This window comes from Ascaphus truei (genome assembly GCF_040206685.1).
Source record: "Ascaphus truei isolate aAscTru1 chromosome 3 unlocalized genomic scaffold, aAscTru1.hap1 SUPER_3_unloc_12, whole genome shotgun sequence".
Classification (NCBI taxonomy): Eukaryota; Metazoa; Chordata; class Amphibia; order Anura; family Ascaphidae; genus Ascaphus; species Ascaphus truei.
This window is the reverse complement of record NW_027453824.1, coordinates 58304-75126: the sequence shown is the minus strand read 5'-3', so window position 1 is coordinate 75126 and position 16823 is coordinate 58304. Positions and strand designations below refer to the sequence as shown.

Below are 16823 nucleotides of genomic sequence, written 5' to 3'. Positions count from 1 at the left end.
TCTCCCTATACACCCTAACATACTGCTGCTAATACCTCTCCCTATACACCCTAACACCCCGCTGCTAATACCTCTCCCTATACACCCTAACATCCTGCTGCTAATACCTCTCCCTATACACCCTAACACCCCGCTGCTAATACCTCTCTCTATACACCCTAACATCCCGCTGCTTATACCTCTCCCTATACACCCTAACATCCCGCTGCTAATACCTCTCTCTATACACCCTAACATCCCGCTGCTTATACCTCTCCCTATACACCCTAACACCCCGCTGCTAATACCTCTCCCTATACACCCCAACATCCTGCTGCTAATACATCTCCCTATACACCCTAACATCCCGCTGCTAATACCTCTCCCTATACACCCTAACATCCTGCTGCTAATACCTCTCCCTATACACCCTAACATCCTGCTGCTAATACCTCTCCCTATACATCCTAACACCCTGCTGCTAATACCTCTCCCTATACACCCTAACACCCTGCTGCTAATACCTCTCCCTATACACCCTAACATCCCGCTGCTAATACCTCTCCCTATACACCCTAACACCCTGCTGCTAATACCTCTCCCTATACACCCTAACATCCCGCTGCTAATACCTCTCCCTATACACCCTAACACCCCGCTGCTAATACCTCTCCCTATACACCCTAACACCCTGCTGCTAATACCTCTCCCTATACATCCTAACACCCTGCTGCTAATACCTCTCCCTATACATCCTAACACCCGCTGCTAATACCTCTCCCTATACACCCTAACATCCCGCTGCTAATACCTCTCCCTATACACCCTAACACCCCGCTGCTAATACCTCTCCCTATACACCCTAACACCCCGCTGCTAATACCTCTCCCTATACACCCTAACACCCCGCTGCTAATACCTCTCCCTATACACCCTAACACCCCGCTGCTAATACCTCTCCCTATACACCCTAACACCCCGCTGCTAATATCTCTCCCTATACACCCTAACACCCCGCTGCTAATACCTCTCCCTATACACCCTAACATCCCGCTGCTAATACCTCTCCCTATACACCCTAACACCCTGCTGCTAATACCTCTCCCTATACACCCTAACACCCCGCTGCTAATACCTCTCCCTATACACCCTAACATCCCACTGCTAATACCTCTCCCTATACACCCTAACATCCCGCTGCTAATACCTCTCCCTATACACCCTAACATCCCGCTGCTAATACCTCTCCCTATACACCCTAACACCCTGCTGCTATTACCTCTCCCTATACACCCTAACATCCCGCTGCTAATACCTCTCCCTATACACCCTAAGACCCCGCTGCTAATACCTCTCCCTATACACCCTAACACCCTGCTGCTAATACCTCTCCCTATACACCCTAACATCCCGCTGCTAATACCTCTCCCTATACACCCTAACATCCCGCTGCTAATACCTCTCCCTATACACCCTAACATCCCGCTGCTAATACCTCTCCCTATACACCCTAACATCCCGCTGCTAATACCTCTCCCTATACACCCTAACATCCCGCTGCTAATAACTATCCCTATACACCCTAACACCCCGCTGCTAATACCTCTCCCTATACACCCTAACACCCTGCTGCTAATACCTCTCCCTATAAACCCTAACACCCTGCTGCTAATACCTCTCCCTATACACCCTAACATCCCGCTGCTAATACCTCTCCCTATACACCCTAAAACCGGCTGCTAATACCTCTCCCTATACACCCTAACACCCCGCTGCTAATACCTCCCCTATACACCCTAATATCCTGTTGCTAATACCTCTCCCTATACACCCTAACACCCCGCTGCTAATACCTCTCCCTATACACCGTAACATCCCGCTGCTAATACCTCTCCCTATACACCCTAACATCCCGCTGCTAATACCTCTCCCTATACACCCTAACATCCCGCTGCTAATACCTCTCCCTATACACCCCAACACCCCGCTGCTAATACCTCTCCCTATACACCCTAACATCCCGCTGCTAACACCTCTCCCTATACACCCTAACATCCCGCTGCTTATACCTCTCCCTATACACCCTAACACCCCGCTGCTAATACCTCTCCCTATACACCCTAACATCCCGCTGCTAATACCTCTCCCTATACACCCTAACACCCTGCTGCTAATACCTCTCCCTATACACCCTAACACCCCGCTGCTAATACCTCTCCCTATACACCCTAACACCCTGCTGCTAATACCTCTCCCTATACACCCTAACATCCTGCTGCTAATACCTCTCCCTATACACCCTAACATCCCGCTGCTAATACCTCTCCCTATACACCCTAACATCCCGCTGCTAATACCTCTCCCTATACACCCTAACATCCCGCTGCTAATACCTCTCCCTATACACCCTAACATCCTGCTGCTAATACCTCTCCCTATACACCCTAACATCCCGCTGCTAATAACTATCCCTATACACCCTAACACCCCGCTGCTAATACCTCTCCCTATACACCCTAACACCCTGCTGCTAATACCTCTCCCTATACACCCTAACATCCCGCAGCTAATACCTCTCCCTATACACCCTAACATCCCGCTGCTAATACCTCTCCCTATACAGCCTAACACCCTGCTGCTAATACTTCTCCCTATACACCCTATAGAGTATATCCTATGGGACTATGCTTTCTCTTCTCTAGTCACCTGGAACTACTCCCGGCTATAGGGTCACCACCCCGTACAGCACTGACTATGGGGTCACCACCACATACAGCACCAGCTATAGGGTCACCACCCCATACAGCACCAGCTATCGGGTCACCACCCCATACAGCACCAGCTATAGGGACATCTCTCTGTACAACACTGGCTATAGGGACATCTCTCCATACAGAACCCTCTATAGGAACACCACCCCGTACAGAACCCTCTATAGGGACACCACCCCATACAGAACCCTCTATAGGGAAACCACCCCATGCAGTACCAGCTATAGGGGCACCACCCCATACAGCACCAGCTATAGCGACACTACTCCATACAGCACTGGCTATTGGGACACTACCGCGAACAGCATGCGCTATAAGGACACCCCCCTGTACAGCACCGGCTATAGAGGCACCACCCCATACAGCACTGACTATAGGGTCACCACTACCCACCCCAATTGTACAACAACTGATGTTGGTGGTCTGTGCTCCTCCTGTGTCTTGGCTGTGATGCTCCCTCCCCTCCCCCCTCCTGTGTCCTGGTTCTGATGCTCCCTACCCTCCCCCCTCCTGTGTCCTGGTTCTGGTGCTCACTACCCTCCCCCCTCCTGTGTCCTGGTTCTGGTGCTCCATACCCTCCTCCCTCCTGTGTCCTGGTTCTGGTGCTCCCTACCCTCCCCCCTCCTGTGTCCTGGTTCTGATGCTCCCTCCCCTCCCCCCTCCTGTGTCCTGGTTCTGATGCTCCCTACCCTCCCCCCTCCTGTGTTCTGGTGCTCCCTACTCTCCCCCCCTCCTGTGTCCTGGTGCTCCCTACCCTCCCCCCTCCTGTGTCCTGGAGCTCCCTACCCTCCCCCCTCCTGTGTCCTGGTGCTCCCTACCCTCCCCCCTCCTGTGTCCTGGTGCTCCCTACCCTCCCCCCCTCCTGTGTTCTGGTGCTCCGTACCCTACCCCCCCTCCTGTGTCCTGGTGTTTCCTCCCCTCCCCCCTCCTGTGTCCTGGAGCTCCCTACCCTCCCCCCTCCTGTGTCCTGGAGCTCCCTACCCTCCCCCCTCATGTGTCCTGGTGCTCCCTACCCTCCCCCCTCATGTGTCCTGGTGCTCCCTACCCTCCCCCCTCATGTGTCCTGGTGCTCCCTACCCTCCCTCCTCCTGTGTCCTGGTGTTCCCTACCCTCCCCCCTCCTGTGTCCTGGTGCTCCCTACCCTCCCCCCTCCTGTGTTCTGGTGCTCCGTACCCTTCCCCCCCTCCTATGTCCTGGTGTTTCCTACCCTCCCCCCTCATGTGTCCTGGTGCTCCCTACCCTCCCTCCTCCTGTGTCCTGGTGTTCCCTACCCTCCCCCCTCCTGTGTCCTGGTGCTCCCTACCCTCCCCCCTCCTGTGTCCTGGAACTCCCTACCCTCCCCCCTCCTGTGTCCTGGTGCTCCCTACCCTCCCCCCTCCTGTGTCCTGGTGCTCCCTACCCTCCCCCCCTCCTGTGTTCTGGTGCTCCGTACCCTCCCCCCCCTCCTGTGTCCTGGTGTTTCCTCCCCTCCCCCCTCCTGTGTCCTGGAGCTCCCTACCCTCCCCCCTCCTGTGTCCTGGAGCTCCCTACCCTCCCCCCTCATGTGTCCTGGTGCTCCCTACCCTCCCCCCTCATGTGTCCTGGTGCTCCCTACCCTCCCCCCTCATGTGTCCTGGTGCTCCCTACCCTCCCTCCTCCTGTGTCCTGGTGTTCCCTACCCTCCCCCCTCCTGTGTCCTGGTGTTCCCTACCCTCCCCCCTCCTGTGTCCTGGTGTTCCCTACCCTCCCCCCTCCTGTGTCCTGGTGCTCCCTACCCTCCCCCCTCCTGTGTCCTGGTGTTTCCTCCCCTCCCCCCTCCTGTGTCCTGGAGCTCCCTACCCTCCCCCCTCCTGTGTCCTGGAGCTCCCTACCCTCCCCCCTCATGTGTCCTGGTGCTCCCTACCCTCCCTCCTCCTGTGTCCTGGTGTTCCCTACCCTCCCCCCTCCTGTGTCCTGGTGTTCCCTACCCTCCCCCCTCCTGTGTCCTGGTGTTCCCTACCCTCCCCCCTCCTGTGTCCTGGTGCTCCCTACCCTCCCCCCTCCTGTGTCCTGGTGTTTCCTCCCCTCCCCCCTCCTGTGTCCTGGAGCTCCCTACCCTCCCCCCTCCTGTGTCCTGGTGCTCCCTACCCTCCCCCCTCATGTGTCCTGGTGCTCCCTACCCTCCCTCCTCCTGTGTCCTGGTGTTCCCTACCCTCCCCCCTCCTGTGTCCTGGTGTTCCCTACCCTCCCCCCTCCTGTGTCCTGGTGTTCCCTACCCTCCCCCCTCCTGTGTCCTGGTGCTCCCTACCCTCCCCCCCTCCTGTGTCCTGGAGCTCCCTACCCTCCCCCCTCCTGTGTTCTGGTGCTCCCTACTCTTCCCCCCCCCTCCTGTGTCCTGGTGCTCCCTACCCTCCCCCCTCCTGTGTTCTGGTGTTCCCTACCCTCCCCCCTCCTGTGTCCTGGTGCTCCCTACCCTCCCCCTCCTGTGTCCTGGTGTTTCCTCCCCTCCCCCCTCCTGTGTCCTGGAGCTCCCTACCCTCCCCCCTCCTGTGTCCTGGAGCTCCCTACCCTCCCCCCTCCTGTGTTCTGGTGCTCCCTACCCCCCCCCCCCTCCTGTGTCCTGATGCTCCCTACCCTCCCCCCTCATGTGTCCTGGTGCTCCCTATCCTCCCCCCTCATGTGTCCTGGTGCTCCCTACCCTCCCCCCTCCTGTGTCCTGGTGCTCCCTACCCTCCCCCCTCCTGTGCCCTGGTGCTCCCTCCCCTCCCCCCTCCTGTGTCCTGATGCTCCCTACCCTCCCCCCTCCTGTGTCCTGGTGCTCCCTACCCTCCCCCCCTCCTGTGTCCTTGAGCTCCCTACCCTCCCCCCTCCTGTGTCCTGGTGTTCCCTACCCTCCCCCCTCTTGTGTCCTGGTGTTCCCTACCCTCCCCCCTCCTGTGTCCTGGTGTTCCCTACCCTCCCCCCTCCTGTGTCCTGGTGCTCCCTACCCTCCCTCCTCCTGTGTCCTGGTGCTCCCTACCCTCCCCCCTCCTGTGTCCTGGTGCTCCCTACCCTCCCCCCTCCTGTGTCCTGGTGCTCCCTACCCGGCCTCCTCCTGTGTCCTGGTGTTCCCTACCCTCCCCCCCTCTTGTGTCCTGGTGCTCCCTACCCTCCCCCCTCCTGTGTCCTGGAGCTCCCTACCCTCCCCCTCCTGTGTCCTGGTGCTCCCTACCCTCCCCCCTCCTGTGTCCTGGTGTTCCCTACCCTCCCCCCTCCTGTGTCCTGGTGCTCCATACCCTCCCCCCTCCTGTGTCCTGGTGCTCCCTACCCTCCCCCCTCCTGTGTCCTGGTGCTCCCTACCCTCCCCCCCCCCTCCTGTGTCCTGGTGCTCCCTACCCTCCCACCTCCTGTGTCCTGGTGCTCCCTACCCCCCCCCGCCTGTGTCCTGGTGTTCCCTACCCTCCCCCTCCTGTGTCCTGGTGCTCCCTACACTACCCCCTCCTGTGTCCTGGTGCTCCCTACCCTCCCCCCCCTCCTGTGTCCTGGTGCTCCCTACCCTCCCCCCCTCCTGTGTCCTGGTGTTCCCTACCCTCCCCCTCCTGTGTCCTGGTGCTCCCTACCCTCCCCCCTCCTGTGTCCTGGTGCTCCCTACCCTCCCCCCTCCTGTGTCCTAGTGCTCCCTACCCTCCCCCCTCCTGTGTCCTGGTTCTCCCTACCCTCCCCCCTCCTGTGTCCTGGTGTTCCCTACCCTCCCCCTCCTGTGTCCTAGTGCTCCCTGCCCTCCCCCCTCCTGTGTCCTAGTGCTCCCTGCCTTCCCCCCTCCAGTGTCCTGGTGCTCCCTGCCCTCCCCCCTCCTGTGTCCTGGTGTTCCCTACCCTCCCCCTTCCTGTGTCCTGGCTCTGGCGCTCCCCCCCCCCTCCTGTGTCCTGGCTCTGGCGCTCCCTCCCCCCTCCTGTGTGCTGGCGCTCCCTCCCACCTCCTGTGTCCTGGCACTCCCTCCCCCCTCCTGTGTCCTGGCTCTGGCGCTCCCTCCCCCCTCCTGTGTCCTGGCGCTCCCTCCCCCCTCCTGTGTCCTGGCGCTCCCTCCCTCCCCCCTCCTGTGTCCTGGCTCTGGTGCTCCCTCCCCCCTCCTGTGTCCTGGCGCTCCTTCCCCCCCTCCTGTGTCCTGGCTCTGGCGCTCCCTCCCCCCTCCTGTGTCATGGCTCTGGCGCTCCCTCCCCCCTCCTGTGTCATGGCTCTGGCGCTCCCTCCCCCCTCCTGTGTCCTGGCGCTCCCTCCCCCCTCCTGTGTCCTGGCTCTGGCGCTCCCTCCCCCCTCCTGTGTCCTGGCCCTGGCACTCCCTCCCCCCTCCTGTGTCCTGGCGCTCCCTCCCCCCCTCCTGTGTCCTGGCGCTCCCTCCCCCCCTTCTGTGTCATGGCTCTGGCGCTCCCTCCCCCCTCCTGTGTCCTGGCGCCCCCTCCCCCCTCCTGTGTCATGGCTCTGGCGCTCCCTCCCCCCTCCTGTGTCCTGGCGCTCCCTCCCCCCTCCTGTGTCTTGGCGCTCCCTCCCCCCTCCTGTGTCCTGGCGCTCCCTCCCCCCCTCCTGTGTCCTGTGTCCTGGCGCTCCCTCCCCCCTCCTGTGTCCTGGCGCTCCTTCCCCCCCTCCTTTGTCCTGGCGCTCCCTCCCTCCCCCCTCCTGTGTCCTGGCGCTCCCTCCCCCCCTCCTGTGTCCTGGCTCTGGCGCTCCCCCCTCCTGTGTCCTGGCGCTCCCTCCCTCCCCCCTCCTGTGTCCTGGCGCTCCCTCCCTCCCCCCTCCTGTGTCCTGGCGCTCCCTCCCCCCTCCTGTGTCCTGGCTCTGGCGCTCCCCCCTCCTGTGTCCTGGCGCTCCCTCCCTCCCCCCTCCTGTGTCCTGGCGTTCCCTCCCCCCTCCTGTGTCCTGGCTCTGGCGCTCCCTCCCCCCTCCTGTGTCCTGGCCCTGGCGCTCACTCCCCCCTCCTGTGTCCTGGCGCTCCCTCCCCCCCTCCTGTGTCCTGGCGCTCCCTCCCCCCCTCCTGTGTAATGGCTCTGGGGCTCCCTCCCCCCTCCTGTGTCCTGGCGCTCCCTCCCCCCTCCTGTGTCCTGGCTCTGGCGCTCCCTCCCCCCTCCTGTGTCCTGGCCCTGGCGCTCCCTCCCCCCTCCTGTGTCCTGGCGCTCCCTCCCCCCCTCCTGTGTCCTGGCGCTCCCTCCCCCCCTCCTGTGTAATGGCTCTGGCGCTCCCTCCCCCCTCCTGTGTCCTGGCGCTCCCTCCCCCTCCTGTGTCCTGGCTCTGGCGCTCCCTCCCCCCTCCTGTGTCCTGGCCCTGGCGCTCCCTCCCCCCTCCTGTGTCCTGGCGCTCCCTCCCCCCCTCCTGTGTCCTGGCGCTCCCTCCCTCCTGTGTAATGGCTCTGGTGCTCCCTCCCCCCTCCTGTGTCCTGGCGCTCCCTCCCCCCCTCCTTTGTAATGGCTCTGGCGCTCCCTCCCCCCTCCTGTGTCCTGGCGCTCCCTCCCCCCTCCTGTGTCCTGGCGCTCCCTCCCCCCTCCTGTGTCCTGGCGCTCCCTCCCCCCCTCCTGTGTCCTGTGTCCTGGCGCTCCCTCCCCCCCTCCTGTGTCCTGTGTCCTGGCGCTCCCCTCCCCCCCCCCCTGTGTCCTGGCTCTGGTGCACTCAGTCTCTCCCTTGTACCTGCAGACTGGGCTCGGTGGCACCCTCAGCACCCAGGGGATTGTGGTCCCAGCGACGGCTCTGCAGCAAGGAAATATGGCTATGGCAACAGTGTCAGGTACCATGATCAATTTCCCCCCTCCCCCCCCCCATGCGATCACCCTCCCCCCCCCCTCCTGCGATCACCCTTCCCCACCCCCCTCCTGCAATCACCCTTCCCCCCACGCCCCTCCGATCACCCTTCTCCACCGCTTAGCTGCTGTGGCTTTCACATCCCAATTCACTACTCACGTTCTCTCTCTGCTCCTGTTACTCACGTTCTCTCTCTGCTCCTGTTACTCACGTTCTCTCTCTGCTCCTGTTACTCACGTTCTCTCTCTGCTCCTGTTACTCACGTTCTCTCTCTGCTCCTGTTACTCACGTTCTCTCTCTGCTCCTGTTACTCACGTTCTCTCTCTGCTCCTGTTACTCACGTTCTCTCTCTGCTCCTGTTACTCACGTTCTCTCTCTGCTCCTGTTACTCACGTTCTCTCTCTCTGATCCTGTTACTCACGTTCTCTCTCTGCTCCTGTTACTCACGTTCTCTCTCTGCTCCTGTTACTCACGTTCTCTCTCGCTGCTCCTGTTACTCACGTTCTCTCTCTCTGCTCCTGTTACTCACGTTCTCTCTCTCTGCTCCTGTTACTCACGTTCTCTCTCTCGCTGCTCCTGTTACTCACGTTCTCTCTCTCTGCTCCTGTTACTCACGTTCTCTCTCGCTGCTCCTGTTACTCACGTTCTCTCTCTCTGCTCCTGTTACTCACGTAATCTCGCTGATCCTGTTACTCACTTTCTCTCTCTCTGCTCCTGTTACTCACGTTCTCTCTCGCTGCTCCTGTTACTCACGTTCTCTCTCTCTGCTCCTGTTACTCACTTTCTCTCTCTCTCCTCCTGTTACTCACGTAATCTCGCTGATCCTGTTACTCACGTTCTCTCTCTCTGCTCCTGTTACTCACGTTCTCTCTCTCTGCTCCTGTTACTCACGTTCTCTCTCTGCTCCTGTTACTCACGTTCTCTCTCTGCTCCTGTTACTCACGTTCTCTCTCTGCTCCTGTTACTCACGTTCTCTCTCTGCTCCTGTTACTCACGTTCTCTCTCTGCTCCTGTTACTCACGTTCTCTCTCTGCTCCTGTTACTCACGTTCTCTCTCTGCTCCTGTTACTCACGTTCTCTCTCTCTGATCCTGTTACTCACGTTCTCTCTCTGCTCCTGTTACTCACGTTCTCTCTCTGCTCCTGTTACTCACGTTCTCTCTCTCTCTGCTCCTGTTACTCACGTTCTCTCTCTGCTCCTGTTACTCACGTTCTCTCTCTGCTCCTGTTACTCACGTTCTCTCTCGCTGCTCCTGTTACTCACGTTCTCTCTCTCTGCTCCTGTTACTCACGTTCTCTCTCTCTGCTCCTGTTACTCACGTTCTCTCTCTCGCTGCTCCTGTTACTCACGTTCTCTCTCTCTGCTCCTGTTACTCACGTTCTCTCTCGCTGCTCCTGTTACTCACGTTCTCTCTCTCTGCTCCTGTTACTCACGTAATCTCGCTGATCCTGTTACTCACTTTCTCTCTCTCTGCTCCTGTTACTCACGTTCTCTCTCGCTGCTCCTGTTACTCACGTTCTCTCTCTCTGCTCCTGTTACTCACTTTCTCTCTCTCTCCTCCTGTTACTCACGTAATCTCGCTGATCCTGTTACTCACTTTCTCTCTCTCTGCTCCTGTTACTCACGTTCTCTCTCTCTGCTCCTGTTACTCCCATTCTCTCTCTCTCTGCTCCTGTTACTCACGTTCTCTCTCTCTGCTCCTGTTACTCACGTTCTCTCTCTCTCTGCTCCTGTTACTCCCGTTCTCTCTCTCTGCTCCTGTTACTCCCGTTCTATCTCTCTGCTCCTGTTACTCACGTTCTATCTCTCTCTGCTCCTGTTACTCCCATTCTCTCTCTCTCTGCTCCTGTTACTCACGTTCTCTCTCTCTGCTCCTGTTACTCACGTTCTCTCTCTCTGCTCCTGTTACTCACGTTCTCTCTCTCTGCTCCTGTTACTCCCGTTCTCTCTCTCTGCTCCTGTTACTCCCGTTCTATCTCTCTGCTCTTGTTACTCACGTTCTCTCTCTCTCTGCTCCTGTTACTCACGTTCTCTCTCTCTGCTCCTGTTACTCACGTTCTCTCTCTCTGCTCCTGTTACTCCCGTTCTATCTCTCTGCTTCTGTTACTCACGTTCTATCTCTCTCTGCTCCTGTTACTCACGTTCTCTATCTCTCTGCTCCTGTTACTCACGTTCTATCTCTCTGCTCCTGTTACTCACGTTCTCTCTCTCTGCTCTTGTTACTCCCGTTCGCTCTCTCTGCTCTTGTTACTCACGTTCTCTCTCTCTCTGCTCCTGTTACTCACGTTCTCTCTCTCTGCTCCTGTTACTCACGTTCTCTCTCTCTGCTCCTGTTACTCCCGTTCTATCTCTCTGCTTCTGTTACTCACGTTCTATCTCTCTCTGCTCCTGTTACTCACGTTCTCTATCTCTCTGCTCCTGTTACTCACGTTCTATCTCTCTGCTCCTGTTACTCACGTTCTCTCTCTCTGCTCTTGTTACTCCCGTTCGCTCTCTCTGCTCCTGTTTCTCACGTTCTCTCTCTCTGCTCTTGTTACTCCCGTTCGCTCTCTCTGCTCCTGTTACTCACGTTCTCTCTCTCTGCTCCTGTTACTCCCGTTCTCTCTCTCTGCTCCTGTTACTCACGTTCTCTCTCTCTGCTCTTGTTACTCCCGTTCGCGCTCTCTGCTCCTGTTACTCACGTTCTCTCTCTCTCTGCTCCTGTTACTCCCGTTCTCTCTCTCTGCTCCTGTTACTCACGTTCTCTCTGTCTCTGCTCCTGTTACTCACGTTCTCTCTCTCTCTGCTCCTGTTACTCACGTTCTCTCTCTGCTCCTGTAACTCCCATTCTCTCTGTCTCTGCTCTTGTTACTCACGTTCTATCTCTCTGCTCCTGTTACTCACGTTCTCTCTCTCTGCTCCTGTTACTCACGTTCTCTCTCTGCTCCTGTAACTCCCATTCTCTCTGTCTCTGCTCTTGTTACTCACGTTCTATCTCTCTGCTCCTGTTACTCACGTTCTCTCTCTCTGCTCCTGTTACTCACGTTCTCTCTCTCTGCTCCTGTTATTCACTTTCTCTCTCTCTGCTCCTGTTACTCACGGTCTCTCTCTCTGCTCCTGTTACTCACGTTCTATCTCTCTGCTCCTGTTACTCACGTTCTCTCTCTCTGCTCTTGTTACTCCCGTTCGCGCTCTCTGCTCCTGTTACTCACGTTCTCTCTCTCTCTGCTCCTGTTACTCCCGTTCTCTCTCTCTGCTCCTGTTACTCACGTTCTCTCTCTCTGCTCCTGTTACTCCCGTTCTATCTCTCTGCTCCTGTTACTCACGTTCTATCTCTCTCTGCTCCTGTTACTCCCATTCTCTCTCTCTCTGCTCCTGTTACTCACGTTCTCTCTCTCTGCTCCTGTTACTCACGTTCTCTCTCTCTGCTCCTGTTACTCACGTTCTCTCTCTCTGCTCCTGTTACTCCCGTTCTCTCTCTCTGCTCCTGTTACTCCCGTTCTATCTCTCTGCTCTTGTTACTCACGTTCTCTCTCTCTCTGCTCCTGTTACTCACGTTCTCTCTCTCTGCTCCTGTTACTCACGTTCTCTCTCTCTGCTCCTGTTACTCCCGTTCTATCTCTCTGCTTCTGTTACTCACGTTCTATCTCTCTCTGCTCCTGTTACTCACGTTCTCTATCTCTCTGCTCCTGTTACTCACGTTCTATCTCTCTGCTCCTGTTACTCACGTTCTCTCTCTCTGCTCTTGTTACTCCCGTTCGCTCTCTCTGCTCTTGTTACTCACGTTCTCTCTCTCTCTGCTCCTGTTACTCACGTTCTCTCTCTCTGCTCCTGTTACTCACGTTCTCTCTCTCTGCTCCTGTTACTCCCGTTCTATCTCTCTGCTTCTGTTACTCACGTTCTATCTCTCTCTGCTCCTGTTACTCACGTTCTCTATCTCTCTGCTCCTGTTACTCACGTTCTATCTCTCTGCTCCTGTTACTCACGTTCTCTCTCTCTGCTCTTGTTACTCCCGTTCGCTCTCTCTGCTCCTGTTTCTCACGTTCTCTCTCTCTGCTCTTGTTACTCCCGTTCGCTCTCTCTGCTCCTGTTACTCACGTTCTCTCTCTCTGCTCCTGTTACTCCCGTTCTCTCTCTCTGCTCCTGTTACTCACGTTCTCTCTCTCTGCTCTTGTTACTCCCGTTCGCGCTCTCTGCTCCTGTTACTCACGTTCTCTCTCTCTCTGCTCCTGTTACTCCCGTTCTCTCTCTCTGCTCCTGTTACTCACGTTCTCTCTGTCTCTGCTCCTGTTACTCACGTTCTCTCTCTCTCTGCTCCTGTTACTCACGTTCTCTCTCTGCTCCTGTAACTCCCATTCTCTCTGTCTCTGCTCTTGTTACTCACGTTCTATCTCTCTGCTCCTGTTACTCACGTTCTCTCTCTCTGCTCCTGTTACTCACGTTCTCTCTCTCTGCTCCTGTTATTCACTTTCTCTCTCTCTGCTCCTGTTACTCACGGTCTCTCTCTCTGCTCCTGTTACTCACGTTCTATCTCTCTGCTCCTGTTACTCACGTTCTCTCTCTCTGCTCTTGTTACTCCCGTTCGCGCTCTCTGCTCCTGTTACTCACGTTCTCTCTCTCTCTGCTCCTGTTACTCCCGTTCTCTCTCTCTGCTCCTGTTACTCACGTTCTCTCTCTCTGCTCCTGTTACTCACGTTCTCTCTCTCTCTGCTCCTGTTACTCACGTTCTCTCTCTCTGCTCCTGTTACTCACGTTCTCTCTCTCTCTGCTCCTGTTACTCACGTTCTCTCTCTCTCTGCTCCTGTTACTCACGTTCTCTCTCTCTCTGCTCTGGTTACTCCCGTTTTCTCTCTGCTCCTGTTACTCACGTTCTCTCTCTCTGCTCCTGTTACTCACGTTCTCTCTCTCTCTGCTCCTGTTACTCATGTTCTCTTTCTCTCTGCTCCTGTTACTCACGTTCTCTCTCCCTCCTCCTGTTACTCACGTTCTCTCTCTCTCTGCTCCTGTTACTCACGTTCTCTCTCTCTGCTCCTGTTACTCACGTTCTCTCTCTCTGCTCCTGTTACTCACGTTCTCTCTTTCTGCTCCTGTTACTCACGTTCTCTCTCTGCTCCTGTTACTCACGTTCTCTCTTTCTGCTCCGGTTACTCACATTCTCTCTCTCTGCTCCTGTTACTCAGGTTCTCTCTCTCTGCTCCTGTTACTCACGTTCTCTCTCTCTCTGCTCCGGTTACTCACGTTCTCTCTCTCTCTGCTCCTGTTACTTACGTTCTCTCTCTCTGGTCCTGTTACTCACGTTCTCTCTCTGCTCCTGTTACTCCCATTCTCTCTGCTCCTGTTACTCCTGTCCCCTCCCATGTCTCTGAGCGTGCTCTCGTCGCAGGTGGTACTGTGTATCAGCCAGTGACCGTGGTCACTCCGCAGGGTCATGTTGTGGCTCAGACTATGTCACCCGGAACCATCCGAATCCAGAACTCACAGGTGGGATCTCAAGAGGCTGTGAGTGTGAGTGACTGTGAGTGCGAGTGTCTCAGAGTGCGAGTTTCACTCTCTCCTTTTCTGTAACACACACACACACAATCTCTCTGCCTTACTCCTGCCCTCTTACTCTCTCTGCCTTACTCCTGTCTCCTCTCTCTCTGCCTTACTCCTGTCTCCTCTCTCTGCCTTACTCCTACCTCCTCTCTCTGCCTTACTCCTACCTCCTCTCTCTCTCTCTGCCTTACTCCTGCCTCCTCTCTCTCTCTCTGTCTTACTCCTGCCTCCTCTCTCTCTCTCTGTCTTACTCCTGCCCTCTTACTCTCTCTGCCTTACTCCTGCCTCCTCTCTCTCTGCCTTACTCCTACCTCCTCTCTCTGCCTTACTCCTGTCTCCTCTTCTCTCTCTCTGCCTTACTCCTGTCTCCTCTCTCTGCCTTACTCCTACCTCCTCTCTCTCTCTCTGCCTTACTCCTGCCTCCTCTCTCTCTGCCTTACTCCTACCTCCTCTCTCTGCCTTACTCCTACCTCCTCTCTCTCTCTCTGCCTTACTCCTGCCTCCTCTCTCTCTCTCTGTCTTACTCCTGCCCTCTTACTCTCTCTGCCTTACTCCTACCTCCTCTCTCTCTGCCTTACTCCTGTCTCCTCTTCTCTCTCTCTGCCTTACTCCTGTCTCCTCTCTCTGCCTTACTCCTACCTCCTCTCTCTCTGCCTTACTCCTACCTCCTCTCTCTCTGTCTTACTCCTGTCTCCTCTCTCTCTGCCTTACTCCTGTCTCCTCTCTCTGCCTTACTCCTGTCTCCTCTCTCTCTGCCTTACTCCTGTCTCCTCTCTCTGCCTTACTCCTGCCTCCTCTCTCTCTCTCTGTCTTACTCCTGCCCTCTTACTCTCTCTGCCTTACTCCTACCTCCTCTCTCTCTGCCTTACTCCTGTCTCCTCTTCTCTCTCTCTGTCTTACTCCTGTCTCCTCTCTCTGCCTTACTCCTGCCTCCTCTCTCTCTGCCTTACTCCTGCCTCCTCTCTCTCTGCCTTACTCCTGCCTCCTCTCTCTCTCTCTGCCTTACTCCTGTCTCCTCTCTCTCTCTCTGCCTTACTCCTGCCTCCTCTCTCTCTGCCTTACTCCTGTCTCCTCTCTCTGCCTTACTCCTGTCTCCTCTCTCTCTGCCTTACTCCTGTCTCCTCTCTCTGCCTTACTCCTGCCTCCTCTCTCTCTCTCTGTCTTACTCCTGCCCTCTTACTCTCTCTGCCTTACTCCTACCTCCTCTCTCTCTGCCTTACTCCTGTCTCCTCTCTCTCTGCCTTACTCCTGTCTCCTCTCTCTCTGTCTTACTCCTGCCTCCTCTCTCTCTCTCTGTCTTACTCCTGCCCTCTTACTCTCTCTGCCTTACTCCTACCTCCTCTCTCTCTGCCTTACTCCTGTCTCCTCTCTCTGCCTTACTCCTGCCTCCTCTCTCTCTCTCTGTCTTACTCCTGCCCTCTTACTCTCTCTGCCTTACTCCTACCTCCTCTCTCTCTGCCTTACTCCTGTCTCCTCTCTCTCTGCCTTACTCCTGTCTCCTCTCTCTCTGTCTTACTCCTGCCTCCTCTCTCTCTCTCTGTCTTACTCCTGCCCTCTTACTCTCTCTGCCTTACTCCTACCTCCTCTCTCTCTGTCTTACTCCTGTCTCCTCTCTCTGCCTTACTCCTGTCTCCTCTCTCTCTGCCTTACTCCTGCCTCCTCTCTCTCTGCCTTACTCCTGCCTCCTCTCTCTCTCTCTGCCTTACTCCTGCCTCCTCTCTCTGCCTTACTCCTGTCTCCTCTCTCTGCCTTACTCCTGTCTCCTCTCTCTCTGCCTTACTCCTGCCTCCTCTCTCTCTGCCTTACTCCTGCCTCCTCTCTCTCTGCCTTACTCCTGCCTCCTCTCTCTCTCTCTGCCTTACTCCTACCTCCTCTCTCTGCCTTACTCCTGCCTCCTCTCTCTCTCTCTGCCTTACTCCTACCTCCTCTCTCTCTCTGCCTTACTCCTGCCTCCTCTCTCTCTGCCTTACTCCTACCTCCTCTCTCTGCCTTACTCCTGTCTCCTCTCTCTCTCTCTGCCTTACTCCTGCCTCCTCTCTCTCTGCCTTACTCCTACCTCCTCTCTCTGCCTTACTCCTGTCTCCTCTCTCTCTCTCTGCCTTACTCCTGTCTCCTCTCTCTCTGCCTTACTCCTGTCTCCTCTCTCTCTCTCTGCCTTACTCCTACCTCCTCTCTCTCTCTGCCTTACTCCTACCTCCTCTCTCTCTGCCTTACTCCTGCCTCCTCTCTCTGCCTTACTCCTGCCTCCTCTCTCTCTGCCTTACTCCTCTCTCTCTGCCTTACTCCTGTCTCCTCTCTCTCTGCCTTACTCCTGTCTCCTCTCTCTCTCTCTGCCTTACTCCTGCCTCCTCTCTCTGCCTTACTCCTGCCTCCTCTCTCTCTGCCTTACTCCTCTCTCTCTGCCTTACTCCTGCCTCCTCTCTCTGCCTTACTCCTGCCTCCTCTCTCTGCCTTACTCCTGTCTCCTCTCTCTGCCTTACTCCTACCTCCTCTCTCTGCCTTACTCCTGTCTCCTCTCTCTCTCTCTGCCTTACTCCTCCTGCCTCCTCTCTCTCTGCCTTACTCCTGCCTCCTCTCTCTCTGCCTTACTCCTGCCTCCTCTCTCTCTGCCTTACTCCTGTCTCCTCTCTCTCTGCCTTACTCCTGCCCTCTTACTCTCTCTGCCTTACTCCTACCTCCTCTCTCTCTGCCTTACTCCTGCCCTCTTACTCTCTCTGCCTTACTCCTGCCTCCTCTCTCTCTGCCTTACTCCTGCCTCCTCTCTCTCTCTCTGCCTTACTCCTGCCTCCTCTCTCTCTGCCTTACTCCTGCCTCCTCTCTCTCTGCCTTACTCCT

General features: G+C 56.7%; 1 protein-coding gene across 6 annotated transcripts in view; it reads left to right on the top strand.

Annotated features, from left to right (window-relative positions):
- PKNOX1 (PBX/knotted 1 homeobox 1) overlaps nt 1–16823 on the top strand; it is a 236018-nt gene that overhangs the window by 167425 nt on the left and 51770 nt on the right. For 5 of the 6 annotated variants that reach the window (XR_012790040.1, XM_075580545.1, XM_075580546.1 and 2 more), the window contains 2 exons: nt 8370–8460; nt 13837–13958. Coding sequence is in view for 5 of the 6 variants with exons in the window: in XM_075580545.1 (XP_075436660.1) it covers nt 8370–8460; nt 13837–13958 (213 nt within the window). In the remaining variant the exon portion in view is untranslated. The remainder of the gene's footprint in view (nt 1–8369; nt 8461–13836; nt 13959–16823) is intronic. The other variant, XM_075580548.1, reaches the window with a different exon arrangement.